Genomic DNA, 15,137 nt, shown 5'->3' on the forward strand with positions numbered 1-15,137 from the left:
TTGTAACTCCGTGTGTTTTACTGAATTATGTTTAGGAAATGCTTGTCATGGCACATCCACTAGTAAAAGTTGGAATCATTTTATGTTCTTCTCTCCATGAGCATATTGTTCAACCCTCCTCTCTACTTTTAAAATGCGTAGGACACCTTTGGACAGACTGTCCTATAAAGGCTATTGCTTCACTCTCTCTAGGACAGGTTGTCACACATTGAAAATGGAACATGGAATGGACTTGCTTCGTCCGTCAACTTTTAGCAGTGGTTTTGTACTCAACTATCATCTCACAGCGCTCACCGGATGATTCGTTGTTTTAGACATATCTATTCTAGGGCTCTTAGAATATTAATGTCTTCATCAACTGTCGAATGGGCCAATGTTAGTTCGTCTGTATGATGGCTGTTTGGGCCCTGAAATTTGGGTTTTATTGTATAATTTTCTATTAATATAACATTTACCTTCCAAAAATATATATATATATATATTTTACAAGGCTTCATAATTTTTGTAGATCAAGTCATTATTGATACACATGGAACCTTTCATTGCCACTTCTTCTATGTTACCTGTTTAGCAAAACATGATCAAATAGTTTGCCCCTCACAATCACAAATGTATCAATTTGTGCATTTATCCATTGAATGAGCTGTGGGTATCACCTCATTTATCAGACCCGACGGAATAGCTATTAATTGGCCCCAAAGAACAGGTAAATGAATACTTTTAAAAAGCTTAAACACGTATAGGTAGAAAATTAAATGATAAAAAATAGAATCCTCTTCTTATAGAGAAAGAATTAGGGAATTTACCCAATGAGAAGGGAAAAAAGTAATGGAAAAATCTGAAAGAATTTCATAAATTCCTCTATTGGGAGGAAATTTCACTGGGTAGCAATCGGGAATGTGTTGTTACCGGAGATGCTACCATGACTGTCCTCACAAAGGTCCAGTGCCCTCTCCAAATTAGCCACAATGTCACTCATAGTAGGCCTCTCTTTACCCTCCAAGTTCACACAATGCATGGCAGTGTATGCCACCAGCTCAACCGCCTCGATTTCGTTCATCGCCGGTGGTCCTATTCTCTCATCCAACACACTCTGTAGCTCCCCTGTCGATATCCGGGGCACTGCATATTCCACCACCCCCATAGGACCCGACCCGTCGTCCTTGAATACAGCTCTCTTCCCTGTCAAGAGCTCCAACAGTACCACTCCTAAACCATAAACATCACTCTTCACTGTCAAAATGTTGAGTACATAGTATTCAGGATCGATGTATCCAACTGTCCCTACTGCCTTGCTTGACATGGTTTCCTGATCAGACTCGGGACCCTTTAGAGACAATCCGAAATCAGACACTTTTGCTGTCCAGTTCGCGCCCAGAAGTATGTTTGAGGACTTGATGTCTCTGTGAATTATGGGTGGCACTGCATAATTGTGGAGATACTCAACTCCCCTGGCCGCGTCTAACGCGATTTTGATCCTCATTTTCCAAGAATTCAAAATGCTGCTACTGATTTGGACGTTGTTCTTGCTATGCAGATGATCATGTAGTGATCCATTGCTCATGTACTCGTACACTAGAAGCCTCTCATCTTTTTCTTGGCAAAATCCCAAAAGCTCGACCAAGTGTTTGTGATGAAGGCGTGACAGTAACAACAATTCAGAATCAAATGCAATTTCTTTCTCACGAAATTTCTCTGTTTTTACACCAATTTCTCCCCTTTTAATGGCCACTTCGCGCCCATCAGCAAGCTTACCTTTATAAACCGTGCCGAAACTCCCACCACCAATCTTGTTTTCTAATGAAAAATTGTTAGTTGCGGCAGCAAGATCTGATAGTGAAAATTTATCTGCTTTTTCCATGTGCCTCGAAGAAGTCCCACTCCTTTGGCGGCTCAGTTTCAGCGACCTATCTCGCTTGACAGAGGCTGATCTTGAAGGCGGAGCGTCAAAACGATTGCTGGACATGGAGGCAGTGCCGGCATTGGCCCTAGCAACAGTGGGTTGAGCAGCATTATGAACTTTTGGCTGCAAGAAACCACAAACAACACCCCACAAGCAGTACACAGCAGTGCAAATACCTGCAAAAGACCCCACACACCCAACAATGCCAAACACCAAAAACATCCTCTTTCTGCCCTTTGATGGCGGGAATACTGGCTGTGCTGATGGCGACATTGGGGGAAGCAATGCCGGAATTGGAAGCTCAACCTCGCATGACTTGCATATACGCCCAGAACCAGCACAAAGACCATCCGAATCCGGATACACACCACACATGCTACATGAAGCTTGAACACACGGTCCCGGAATCACCATTGGCAATGGAACGACAGTCCCTAAACTAAACCCATTAGACCACCCTAATCCCCAACAAAACAGAGATAAGCTCGTCGTCTTCAATCCACATATAAAATCCATACCAGCCACAATTGACTCAAAAGAACCATATCTCCAAAAATCTCTAGCAAATTCTGATCTTTTCAATCCTCCTCCCCAACAAATCACAACCCCATTTTTCCTCAGAATTGCACAACTCTGATTTACACCCAATGCGACACCTGAGTACTCGAAAGCCGAATGAGAAGGAACATCAAGCTGTCCATTATTATTTCTTCCTTTACAGATCAAAGTCCCAGACTTTGTCACGCCACAAGCATGAGACTCACCAGCAACCAAACTCAACATTGTGAAATTCCCAAATTGTCTTTGAATCTCAGCTCCAATTTTACTACCACCCCAACAAATGACTCTACTGTTGTTCGTCACTATCCCACAAGAGAACCCTCCACCGGAGGTGATCGTACTGAACTTCGACGCCACCTCCGGTGACGGAAATCTCCAGCATAAGGCCAAACTAGTGATGGCCTCAATTGCACAAATTTGAGTGTCTCCGACCGTTAATTCAGTTAACCGGCGGTGGGTACTGTGATAAATTCGCTTAGGTTGAAAAGTGGCTGTGTCCCAGCAGAGAAGGCTGAGGCCGCCGGATATAAGGCCACAGAGCAGGTCGCGGCCCCCGGAGATGGATTCATAGGAGATGTTTGGTTCGATAGAAAATGTTTTACCGGCATTGTAGCATTGAATTGTCTGGATGGGCTCGCCGGAGATTATGCCACAGACGGTGGTGGAGTTGCGGCCGTAGCTGACGGCGATAGTGGAGCTGCAACCGAGACCAGTGACGGACGGAGGCGGAGAGCCGGCGGCGATGAGGATGATGATAGCGATGGCGATGGTGGGGTATGAGGAGAAAGGTGTCTTCATGTGAAACATTGGGATTGCAAGGAGTGGAGGGTGTTTGTGCTTTTGTTCTTCATTGGATGAGAGAGAGAGTAGAGAGAGAAAGTACACATAAAAAGACAATGATGAAGATAGTGAGGTGAAAGGGAGTCGCAGGTGCGGAGAGTGTGGTCCAGTTAACGTGATGTTTCTAAATTAGGAGTGCAATTTAAGAATTTGACAATAACTTGAGCTCAACTCTAACTTATTAAAAATACTCAATTATTACTCACCTTCCCATTTCATATAAATCAGAAGGTAGCATCATCAATACCAATTTAAGAGTTTGACAATAACTTGAGCTAACCCTAATTTATTGATAACACTCAATTATTAGTCACCTTCCCAAAGTCCCACATATTCGATTGCATTCTATATAAATCAGAACCCAACATTCTCAATACCAATTTTTTCTCACTTACATCATACTATCTCATGTGTCCAACCGTTCGTTATAATCATTTTCCAATTATAAAATTTAGAGGGTTAAATGTATGCAATTTTTGTTGTCAACGGCATAATGGCGTTGACAGAAATCTGAAAAGTAAATTCATGAAGTCTCATTTCGAACCACTCCTAACTTAAATAATGCTTGTATTGTGAAGTCGATACACGTGCTCTAAGAATATATATATATGTGTGTAATTTTTGTTCTACATGTAAATGTGAATGAGGGTTTTTTTTTTTTTTTTTTAACTTGTGACTTTCAAATTCAAATAAAATAATTTATTGCTGCATTAACCTATCACTTGTCACTTTAGGTCACAAGCAAAATGAATAATCATGTGAGGAATAAGTTGTTACAATAACCCCATCATTTGCTGTCCATTTATTTTCATATAAATTAATTGAATTGTGGTTGCTTTTTGTTATATATTTTTCTCAAATTCTTATACTCTTTTTTTAAAAACATTTTAAATGATGTTTAGTAATCTCCTTTTCTTTTCTTTTTTTAACTGAACTAGACTTGGTATTTCTACGAATCATATGCAACCTAAATTGAAAGAAATGTTGGTATCAGATTATTTTATTTTTAATTTTCCGAGCAAGAACGAGCTTACAACAAAGGAAAGTGACAAAAAAACATGAGCCAAGCTGGACAATATTTCATGTTCATAGTTTTTAATCTGTGTGGGTTTGAATGTGAAAGATTGTCCAAAGCTCCACATAGATAAGGACATGTTTGCATCACTTCTTAAACAACCGTGTTTAATTTCGGATTAAAAAAGCCAATTATTATCACTAAAAAACAAGAGTACTCGTCCATATCACCATATCGTCAACCATTATTTGGTTCACGAGAAAGTGGCTAATTTGGAATGACGTGAAGAATCTACTTGCTAATGATATTTACAGCTAAGTATACTTACTCTCCATAATTTGATTTGATGGACATCACACACACATATACACAGGTGTGTGTGTGTATGTAATTGACTACAAGTGAAAATGAAACTCTTAAAAGTCTCAAGTCTCAAGTACTCGACCATAAAAATGAGAATACCAAAAGATACTGCAGCTGGCCATCCTTGTAGCATTCCTCTTCTTACAATAGTCCAACATAGTGATGTCGGACCTCTTAAAATATTTTGTAATTTATCATTATACATATGTAGTTTGTCCGTCTCACATACCCTCGCCCCCAGGTAATTACTAATTTTTTTTTTTTTTAAAAGGTTTTTGCCGAGTAAATTTTTGAATTTCTTTAAGAGAAAAGAGCAAATTATTGTAGGCTCAAGATAATATGTGCAATTGTGGGACACCCACCCTACCTTGGAGGATTGGGATACAAAAATTTGACAAATGTTCCTTTTCCTAAAATTTGTTGTCCTAAAAGTTAAGAAGCACGGACACCCCTTTCAAAAATTCCGTATCAGACACGTGTCCGATACTTTTGTGAAGTGCTCAGAAATTATTTTTTATTAGACACGGGATAAACACATGTGGGACACGCGAAGGACACGTACCGGACATGCAAAGGACACCGTCCGGACACAGTGGGGTATATTTTGTAATTTTTTTTAAGAAAAATGAGGTACTTAATGTAATTTTAGAAGTTTAACTCTTTTGACTCTTTTGTTCGAAATTCTGAACTTCTATTTTTATTAAATTTTATGATTCAATGTTTATTTTTTTATTTTATTCATTCATCTTAGTACTGGAATTAATAAACTTTTAGACCGTAACAAGAAAAACAGAGAAAAATCAGAACAATTATATTTGTGGATGTGTGTAAAATGTGAACTGTAAAGTTGTTGATAACTTTGCTTTATTCTTAATTATTTGAAGTATTTCTTTTATTGCAATATTTTTTTAGGGAGGTTAGATTTATGGTATTGTGGATTTTGAATATATATATACTAGTAAAATGCACGTGCGATGCACGTGTTGAATGTTTTGTAACTTATGATATATTCGTTGTATGATATTGTTGGATATTAAATGAGTTTTTATCAACAATGTTTAGAGTGTATTAATTGTCATCTCAATGAATTTCTAAACTATAACTCTTTGAAAATAAAAGTATTCATATGAATAATATTTAGAAAGTAATAATTGTCACATCAAAAGAAACAAAATAAGGGTTTTCCATTAATAAATGAATGAAAATTATAAACATTTAAAAATATATATGAAAATTAAAATTCTATAATTTACAAAACATTCATAAATATATACTATATAAAAATTCTATATATTATAAAATTCGAAAGGGTACCAACAACGTATAGATTGTAATAATTGTCACCTCAAAAGAAACAAAATATATTATAAAATCCAAAACTATAACTGTTTGAAAATAAAAGTATTCCTAAATTATTTATTTCTCAATCTTTATCTTTTTTGCATATCTCATTTCTTCAAGAAATAAATCGTTGTCAAGTGTCAATTTTTTTAATTCCTCTACCGCAAAATAAGTTTTCATGACTTGTTGAATATTGTCTATCTTCACCAAAAAAAGAAAAGATTTTCTTTTGCAGCTTGTCACTTTGCTGCTAAATTCATCCATGTCTTGCAAAAAAAAGATATATAATTTAGAGTTATTGAGAAATTCAAGTAAATATTTTTTTTTTAATTTAATTAAAATTTTATGAATAAGGGTGGGAAATTACCTCAATTTGTAATTGTAGTAAATCATCTAGTGAACAATTTATTAATGTTTGGCAATCATTGAACACCGTTAGGGTTGCAAGTGTTGCAATATGCTCCATATTTCGCACTTTAATTATCACCATGAATCTGCACATGAGTAAAGACAAATAATTATGTATTTGTAATATTATTAAACCATTGAAATAAATACAAAATAAGGTTTTAGGATACAATAATACTTTTGAATGCATTTTGGGTCTGTTGTGTTGCATCGAGGACAGTATACTCTATTTTTTTCAACTTTTATTTTCTTGTTGCATTTCTCATAGGCGTCGTACCACGGTTCGCGGTCATTAACGACATTTTCAATTGTTGTTTCGAAACAATAATTTGTTTTCTGCAGGTTATGCAACAAAATATAACTTCTCAATATATAAATTGAATAAAAAAAAAATGTGATATACAATTAAGAAAGATTAAGAAACATACTAAAATTTAATACCTCAAAGGACATTGTAGATTTTCCTATTATGCCTTCAAGTTTGACTTTTTCAACACCATTGAATTATTGATCTTTTGTACTGGAAATCAAATTTCTTATATCTTTGTTATTTATGTTCTCTTTGGACCTGTCCACATATAAATTATCTTGTAAAATAATTAAATAAATAAAACAGAAAAACATGTTTTCTTTCTACAAATAGTGTATATTTTGCACCAAGAAGTCTGCAATATAAAAATATAAAAACAAATATTATCTGGCATATATGTTTAGTTATGTATAAACATGCTCAAAGAAAAAGATTACATATAGTTTTATGAATATATATATAATGTAAAAGAAGTTGGAATAAATAACGAACCAATGTCTTAATGCTTTGACACTTTCAATATCCATATTGATTTGCAATGTAGATCATTTTTGCGTTTGAAGAGACAGACCTGGAATATAACATTATTATTTGTAAAAGTTTGTAATTATAGATTTACTTAATAATATATAATGTAAATAATATCGATTTGTATAATAATTTACCTTTGTAAGTGTTGATTGCCACATGTGTAACTGTGATAATAGATCTTTCTTATTTTAGATCAAATATGGTACTTAATTTAAATATGTTTGTTCTCAAGTGTGGAAAGAATTATTTGGTCCATTATTTGGGTTTGGTTTAGGTTTTGAATCCCTTCCTGCTGCAATTGTGACTATTATTATATTTTGTGTGAGTAGTATAGTATAATTTGAATTTATTATATTTTGTGTGACTAGTAGTATATTGCAAAATTTAGTACTACACTTGATCTTAGCCAAAAGGCCGAGAAGGTATGATTATTATTTCTTTAACTCTATAGTTTTATACGAGGCTTTCATGTAATCCTTTTTACTTAAAATCAATGTAGGACTTTGTAATTTGAATTAAACTCTTTTTATATTTTGTTAATTTGAATTAAATTTAATTTTATTAGGTAATTTTGAGTTTTATAGAATTTTTATCGTAAGATATAATAATTAATGAGAGCTATTTATTGTGAATTAAACTCTTTTATATTAACTTTGAGTTTTATAGAAATTATATCAATTAATAAATAAATACTGAAACTCTTTGGACAAAGGCCGAGAAAGTAGTACTATACTTGATTTTAGCCAAAAGACTAAGAAAAGTTAACCAAAAGGCCGACCCAAAAAAATTTAGTATTACACTTGATCTTAGCCAAAAGGTCGAGAATGTGCGGTTATTATTTCTTTAACTCTATAACTTTATAAGAGGTTTTCATGTAATCCTTTTTACTTAAAACCAATGTGGGACTTTGTAATTTGAATTAAACTCTTTTTATATTTTGTTAATTTGAATTTTATTAGGTAATTTTGAGTTTTATAGAATTTATATCAATTAATAAATAAATACTTATTTTGTTAATTTGAATTAATTTTAATTTTATTAGGTAATTTTGAGTTTTATAGAATTTATATCGTGGGATATAACAATTAATGAAAGCTCTTTTTTGTGAATTAAACTTTTTTATATTTTGTTAATTTGAATTTTATTAGGTAATTTTGAGTTTTATAGAATTTATATCAATTAATAAATAAATACCGAAACTCTTTGCACAAAGGCTGAGAAAAGTAATACTACACTTTATCTTAGCCAAAAGACCAAGAAAGGTTTTCTAAAAGGCCGACCCAAAAAAATTTAGTACTACACTTGATCTTAGCCAAAAGACCGAGAAGGTGTGATTATTATTTCTTTAGCTCTATAGTTTTATAAGAGACTTTCATGTAATTTTTACTTAAACAAATGTGGGACTTTCTAATTTGAATTAAATTCTTTTTATATTTTGTTAATTTTAATTAATTTTAATTTTATTAGGTAATTTTAAGTTTTATAGAAATTTTATAGTGGGAGATAATAATTAATGAAAGCTCTTTATTGTGAATTAAACTCTTTTATATTAATTTTGAGTTTTATAGAATTTATATCAATTATTTGGTGTGATTATTATTTCTTTAACTCTATAGTTGTAACACCCCCACATTTTCCACGCATAAGTTGATCAGGCTTATACACGAAAAACGAGGGATATCAAAAACAATTGGCAATATACAAGCATGGAATACAAAATGATGGAAATAAAAGAATTTAGACAGGAAAGAAACATTAAATAATACAACATCCATCCATCCTTTATTTAATACAGTACTTCATTACAACTTGGAAATCCTACGTCAGGGATCCCTAAATATAACCCTGAGAGTTCAACGTCAAAAGTAAATAAAAACTGAAACTGAAGTATTACATAAAACTTCTACCCTGCACTGGATCGTAAGAGTAGATGAGTTCGGATGATGGTCCCACACTGCTAACCTCAGCCTTGAAACGGATACTGACCGTATCCTGAAATAACAACAATGGTGGGTCAACCCCACGAGCAAGTCCTCTCTACTATGACCCAAATCAGAGAATCAAATAAATTAATCATTATGAATCGGATGAGTACTATATCTGTATACATCCTACGGGAACTATCCGATGTATAACATGACCTCAACCAGAATAGACGGTGATCACTTAGACTCACACTAGGTGGTCAAGTGTCGCCTTTCCCTACCCGGGAAATCAGCTATTATACATGGTGCACGGTACTGACAACACAGACTATAACGAACTTGATGAGCGCCGAATAATGTATATTCAAGCGCCCTAAATTACATTAACAAAGTCCAGTTATTAATTATTTTATGTAGATTAACTCCAATTCTATGTTTTTATGCATTTTCAGGTTCATTGGCCAAAATGGAACAAGAATAAGGCCTTGTGGAGTCTTGAGCAACAAAAGGGTGCCAATGCTGAATTCTGGCAGCAGTAGAGCCTGGTCTTTGCTTGCCATTTTGACCTTCCAAACTCGAGATCTGGACTTCCTTCATAACATGAAAGATTTAGAGCTCTGAATCAGCTTTCCAAAGCTTCAAGTGGTTCATCATTCGGAGTTCGGAGCAGAGAGTTATGATCTTCACAACAGAGGTGCGCAGAACTGCCTGGCAGCACTGATGTACTGCCTTTCTCCCCATTTTCGACCAACCAGACTTGAGATTTGGGTCTTCATCAAAACATGAAGTTTTTAAAGCACTGAATCAGCTCTCCAAAGCTTCAAACAGATCGTCATTCGGAGTTCGGGGCACAAAGTTATAGCAGTTTTCCCAAAATAGGTCAGCACTGAGCAAGAGGAGCATGTTACACATTGCACTAAGTTAGAGTGCTCGAAGTCACCAAGCGTGCGCTCGAAAATCAGGCAGAATGCCCTTCGGAAATGGCTCATTTCAGCCCACTTGCACATTGGATTCCTCAATGCCATCTTCCCTCTTTATGAAGTGGTTGGAGGTGTCCCTTGGAGGAGAGAGGGTATGGTTGGAGCATAAAAGGCTACCCAAAGGCCACATATATGATTAAGCTTCATTTTGCAAGATTAGAGGAGAGAGAAGAGAGCAAGGAGGGTGTGTTCTTGAAGCCAAAGGAAGGGAGCTCGAAAATGGCTTATTCTTCCAATCTTCCTTCTTCCATTTTTGTATCCATGGATAACTAAACCTCCATCTAGGGAGGTGATGAAGCTCTCTCTTGTAAGCATGCTTTAATTTCATCTAATTTGGGGAATGATTCATGTACATGGTAGTTTCATGATTTAGAGCACTTACACTTGTTGTAATGGATTTCAATGCCTATAAATGATCATGTTGAGTTCTTATCTTGTCTTAGATTTTATCCTCTCATGATTATATAACTTGCATCTTCATAGTGAGAATGGAAATGAAATTGTGAAATGGGTTTAAAGGCATGTTGTATGAGAAATTTGTTAATCCATAGCTTAAGACTTCCTTTTGATGGATTAATCTTGTATCTTGACTTCATGTGCTATTACCATAGTGATTAAGGGGTTTGATGGTCCCTAGCTTAGTGAGCATGTTATGGCTACACCTAATCTAGGTAGTTCTAGCATGTGGCTCTTTGAGGGATTATACTTAAATCTTGATCCTATGATTTTCTTGAGGATAATGTAGCAATCTAGTATTACTACATATCATTGCCATGTAGTGAAATTGTTTCCCAAGTTAATAGAAATTTAGTATGTTTATAGGATTGGTGGTGAATTCACTTCCCTAGACCTCCTTTTCTAGACTTCTTCTTCTTAAATTCCTTGCATTTATTTCTTTAAGCACATTTCAATTCTAGTGACTAAGTGACAAACCAACAAAACTCTATATACCCCCTCATCATTCTAAAAGTAATCTAGACTCTTAGGTTGCCATAGACTAGCGCAGTCCCAGTGGTTCGACTTACCCGACCAATAGCCCTATTTTACAATGATTCGTGCTATTGCGAAGGTTGATGTATAGTTGATCAACCGATCAATTTTTGGCGCCGTTGCCGGGGACTACAAACGGTTTAGCAACCGAAGTTTCTAGGGTTAAATTTAGTTTGATTGTGAATATTGTGTCTTGTGAATATTCCTTGTGTGTTTTGACCACCTTTGTGTTTTAAGTGTTGTAAGATTCTAGGGACTCGAAGCTCGCCGTGGGAATGCTAGCAAATTGTAAGTCTAGAGGACCCCAGGTAAGTCTCGTGACTTCTAGTTTCGAGTTGTGAATATTGTGCATGTGTTAAATTTAGTTTTAGTTTAGTTGTGACGCCCTTGTTGAGGCTCTTATCCTGTTTAAATTTTGTGTTAAAGCATCGGTCCTTGTCGTGGCCATTTACATTTTCCGTCTTGATAATTGAGGAGAAAGGGAACATCGTATGTGGAGTTGTGGTTGATGAATTGCTTTGTTGAGTATATGCTTTATTGTTGATGTTCGGTCGTAGGTCACTTTCCTTACCCACAATCGATTCGCCCATTGATATCAATTCTCTTGAAAGAACTCTTAGACGGAACCTTAGGGAACCCACTCTTGCAAGGGACCTTGAAACTGAATTCAATATAATGGGGGATAACGTAGGAAATCCGGGGAATGAAAGGGCTGAAATTCCTAATATCGAGCCAATGACTCTTAGAGATCATTTCATCCCTACCACCTATGCTTCTCCATCTTGCATAGTGATGCCAAACATCGATGCAGCTCAATATGAGATCAAGTCTAGTACCATTCAAATGCTTCCATCATTTCATGGCTTTGATAATGAAGATCCATACAAGCATCTTGATGAGTTCCTTGAAATCTGTTCAACCATCCGGTTGAGAGGTTTTCCGGACAATGCACTTCATCTCCATCTCTTCCCATTCTCCCTAAAAGATAGGGCAAAATATTGGTTGAACTCCCTCGCTCCCAACTCTATTACTTCTTGGGCTCAATTGCAACAAGAATTTCTTAAGAAGTATTATCCGGTGAGTAAAACCAACCAAATGAGGCGTTCCATTCTAAGCTTTTCTCAAGTTGATGGAGAACAACTCCACGAGACTTGGGAAAGGTTACAAGATCTTCTTCGGAAGTGTCCTCATCATTTGATCCCAAAATGGCAATTAGTGCAAGCTTTCTATGCCGGCTTGACCGAAACCCATAGATTCATGGTTGATTCTTCTTGTGGTGGGATGTTCATGTCCAAGAATGCGGATGAGGCTTGGACCTTACTTGAGAATTTGAGTGAAAATTCACTTCAACACAATTCTCGTAGGGCTCCGACCGCAATCACTCCAAGCAACACCAACCCTTGTCAACCAAAGTCAATAAGGGAGGAATCATCTCAAGTGGATGCCATCGCTCATAAATTCTATCAATTGATGGCACCACATCTTCCTCCTTCATTGTCTCAAAATTTGGCAAGTTCAGTTTGTGCTTCATGTACTAGTCCATTCCATCTCTCGGAAGATTGCCCCACAACGGAGCAATTTCCTAGTCCCAACCAAGAGCAAGCTAATGCCATGTTCTCGCGGCCCGGGAACAATCCATATTCCAACACCTACAATCCGGGTTGGCGTGATCATCCGAATTTCTCATGGCGGCAACAAGCCCCACAGAATTCCCAATTCCAAAACCAAGGGCGGCAAAATCAGCCCTCTTCTCAATATCAAGGTAGACCTTTCCAAGCCTCTTCAAGCTACCGTCCTCCTTACAATCCAAATGTCTCCAATCAACCTCCTGTGTGTCCAACTGACGAGATAGTAGCTGCAAACAAGCAAATGATGGAATCATTAAATAAGCAAATAATGGATGCCAACAAGCAACTCTTGACATCCTTGCAACCTACTCTCCAAATGGTCCACTCTCATACTCAATCCATAGCTAATCTCGAAAATCAAGTGGGCCAAATAGCTAACTCGGTGAATCAATTGCTTCAAAAGGACAAGGGCAAGCTTCCCTCTCAACCTTTTGAAAATCCTAGAGGAATGCATGTGATTGACGAAACCCCTCCTCCGAGTGGGCCGACTCATGAACAAGTTCAAGCTATCACCACCCTTCGGAGTGGTAGAGTGGTGGACAACAAGGTCGATGGAGACAAAAGTGAAGAAGTTTCGCCGTTGAAAAATCCAAATTCAAGCTCTTCTAATCCAAATTCTTGTCCCAATACCATTCACGGATATCCCACACATGTCTCCCCAAATGTGGAAACTACTTATGAGCCAAAAGCTCCGTTTCCTCAACGTCTTCAAGAGTCGACACACTTTGGGAACAAGAATTGTAAAATTCAAGACATGTGGGAAGTCTTCAAGCAAGTGAAGATTAACTTGCCCCTGTTGGATGCTATCAAGCAAATCCCTCCCTATGCAAAATTTCTCAAAGATTTGTGCACTCAAAAGCGCACTTCTAAAAATCATTTGCCAAAAAAAGTGAGGTTGACTGAAAATGTTAGTGCTATTATTCAGCACAGCACTCCCCCGAAGTATAAGGATCCGGGTGCCCCCACAATCTCGTGCGTCATTGGTGACAGCAAAATCGAGAGGGCCCTCCTTGACTTAGGAGCTAGTGTGAATTTAATTCCATACTCGGTCTACCTACAACTTGGTTTGGGCGATCTTAAGCCGACTTCCGTGGTTTTGCAACTTGCCGATAGATCGGTCAAGCATCCACGAGGTATTCTTGAGGACGTCATCATCAAAGTGGACAAATTCTACTTCCCGGTAGATTTTGTGGTTCTTGATACGGAACCAGTCCATGACCCAAAAAAGCACATTCCCGTGATCCTTGGTAGACCATTTTTGGCTACGGCTAATGCATCAATTAATTGCAGAACCGGGGTGATGGACATTGCTTTTGGAAACATGCAAGTCAAACTCCACATCTTTCATGCCACTCAACATCCCTCCAATGAGGATGATTGTTTTCTTGTGGATGTCATTGATGAAGTGGTCGAAGAATCTCTCCCCTTCATCCTAAGCAAAGATCCCCTTGAAACTTGCATGTCTCATTTTGACTTCTCAAACTTTGATGTTGATCAAGCCATTCAAGAAGTCAATTCCTTGCTTGATATTAATGCTATCATGGATGTACCTCCTTGGAAAATTCCAAAAGAACCACTTCCCCAACTTTCCACCACTCCTCCGGTCCCATCATTGTTATCTCCGCCACAACTTGAGCTTAAGCCGCTCCCGGCCCATCTCAAGTATGTGTTCCTTGGTCCAAAGCAAACCCTTCCGGTCATTATTGCCTCGGACCTTCAAAAAGACCAAGAGACCAACCTTTTAGCGGTGCTCCAAGAGCATAAAGAAGCTATTGGTTGGACAGTGGCAGATTTGAAAGGAATTGACCCCTCCATTTGTATGCACCGCATTCATATGGAGGATGACGCCAAGCCTACTAGAGAGGTCCAGCGCCGGTTAAATCCAAACATGAAGGAAGTGGTCATGAAAGAGGTGATCAAATTGCTAGATGCGGGAATCATCTATCCTATCTCTGATAGCAAGTGGGTGAGCCCCACACAAGTTGTCCCCAAGAAATCCGGGCTCACCGTTGTTGAAAATTCAGCGGGCGAGCTCGTGCCACAACGAACCACCACCGGGTGGCGTGTGTGCATTGACTATCGTAAACTCAACTCATCAACTAGGAAGGATCATTTCCCGCTCCCATTTATTGATCAAATCCTTGAAAGGTTAGCCGGCCAAAGCTTCTATTGTTTTCTTGATGGTTATTCCGGCTATAACCAAGTGGCCATCGCCCCCCAAGATCAAGAGAAAACAACATTCACATGTCCCTTTGGTACTTTTGCCTATCGACGCATGCCTTTTGGTCTATGCAATGCACCGGCAACGTTCCAAAGGTGCATGATGTCCATATTCTCCGATA

General features: G+C 37.2%; 1 protein-coding gene and 1 pseudogene across 1 annotated transcript; both read right to left on the bottom strand.

Annotated features, from left to right (window-relative positions):
• Positions 1 to 756: 756 nt before the first annotated feature.
• Positions 757 to 3,335, bottom strand: LOC132307197 (putative serine/threonine-protein kinase-like protein CCR3). Its single transcript, XM_059804887.1, has one exon. The coding sequence runs from the start codon at positions 3,269 to 3,271 to the stop codon at positions 878 to 880; it is 2,394 nt and encodes a 797-aa protein (XP_059660870.1). The 5' UTR covers positions 3,272 to 3,335; the 3' UTR covers positions 757 to 877.
• Positions 3,336 to 7,595: 4,260 nt separating this feature from the next.
• Positions 7,596 to 7,698, bottom strand: LOC132310544 (U2 spliceosomal RNA; annotated as a pseudogene).
• Positions 7,699 to 15,137: the final 7,439 nt, after the last annotated feature.

This window comes from Cornus florida, unplaced genomic scaffold, assembly GCF_030987335.1.
Source record: "Cornus florida cultivar Cherokee Brave unplaced genomic scaffold, ASM3098733v1 CherokeeBrave_3.0.0_Hap2_Chr05, whole genome shotgun sequence".
NCBI lineage: Eukaryota > Viridiplantae > Streptophyta > Magnoliopsida > Cornales > Cornaceae > Cornus > Cornus florida.

Excerpts from the sequence above, each read along its gene's own strand:
- LOC132307197 (XM_059804887.1), bottom strand. The coding sequence starts at position 3,271 with ATGTTTCACATGAAGACACCTTTCTCCTCATACCCCACCATCGCCATC.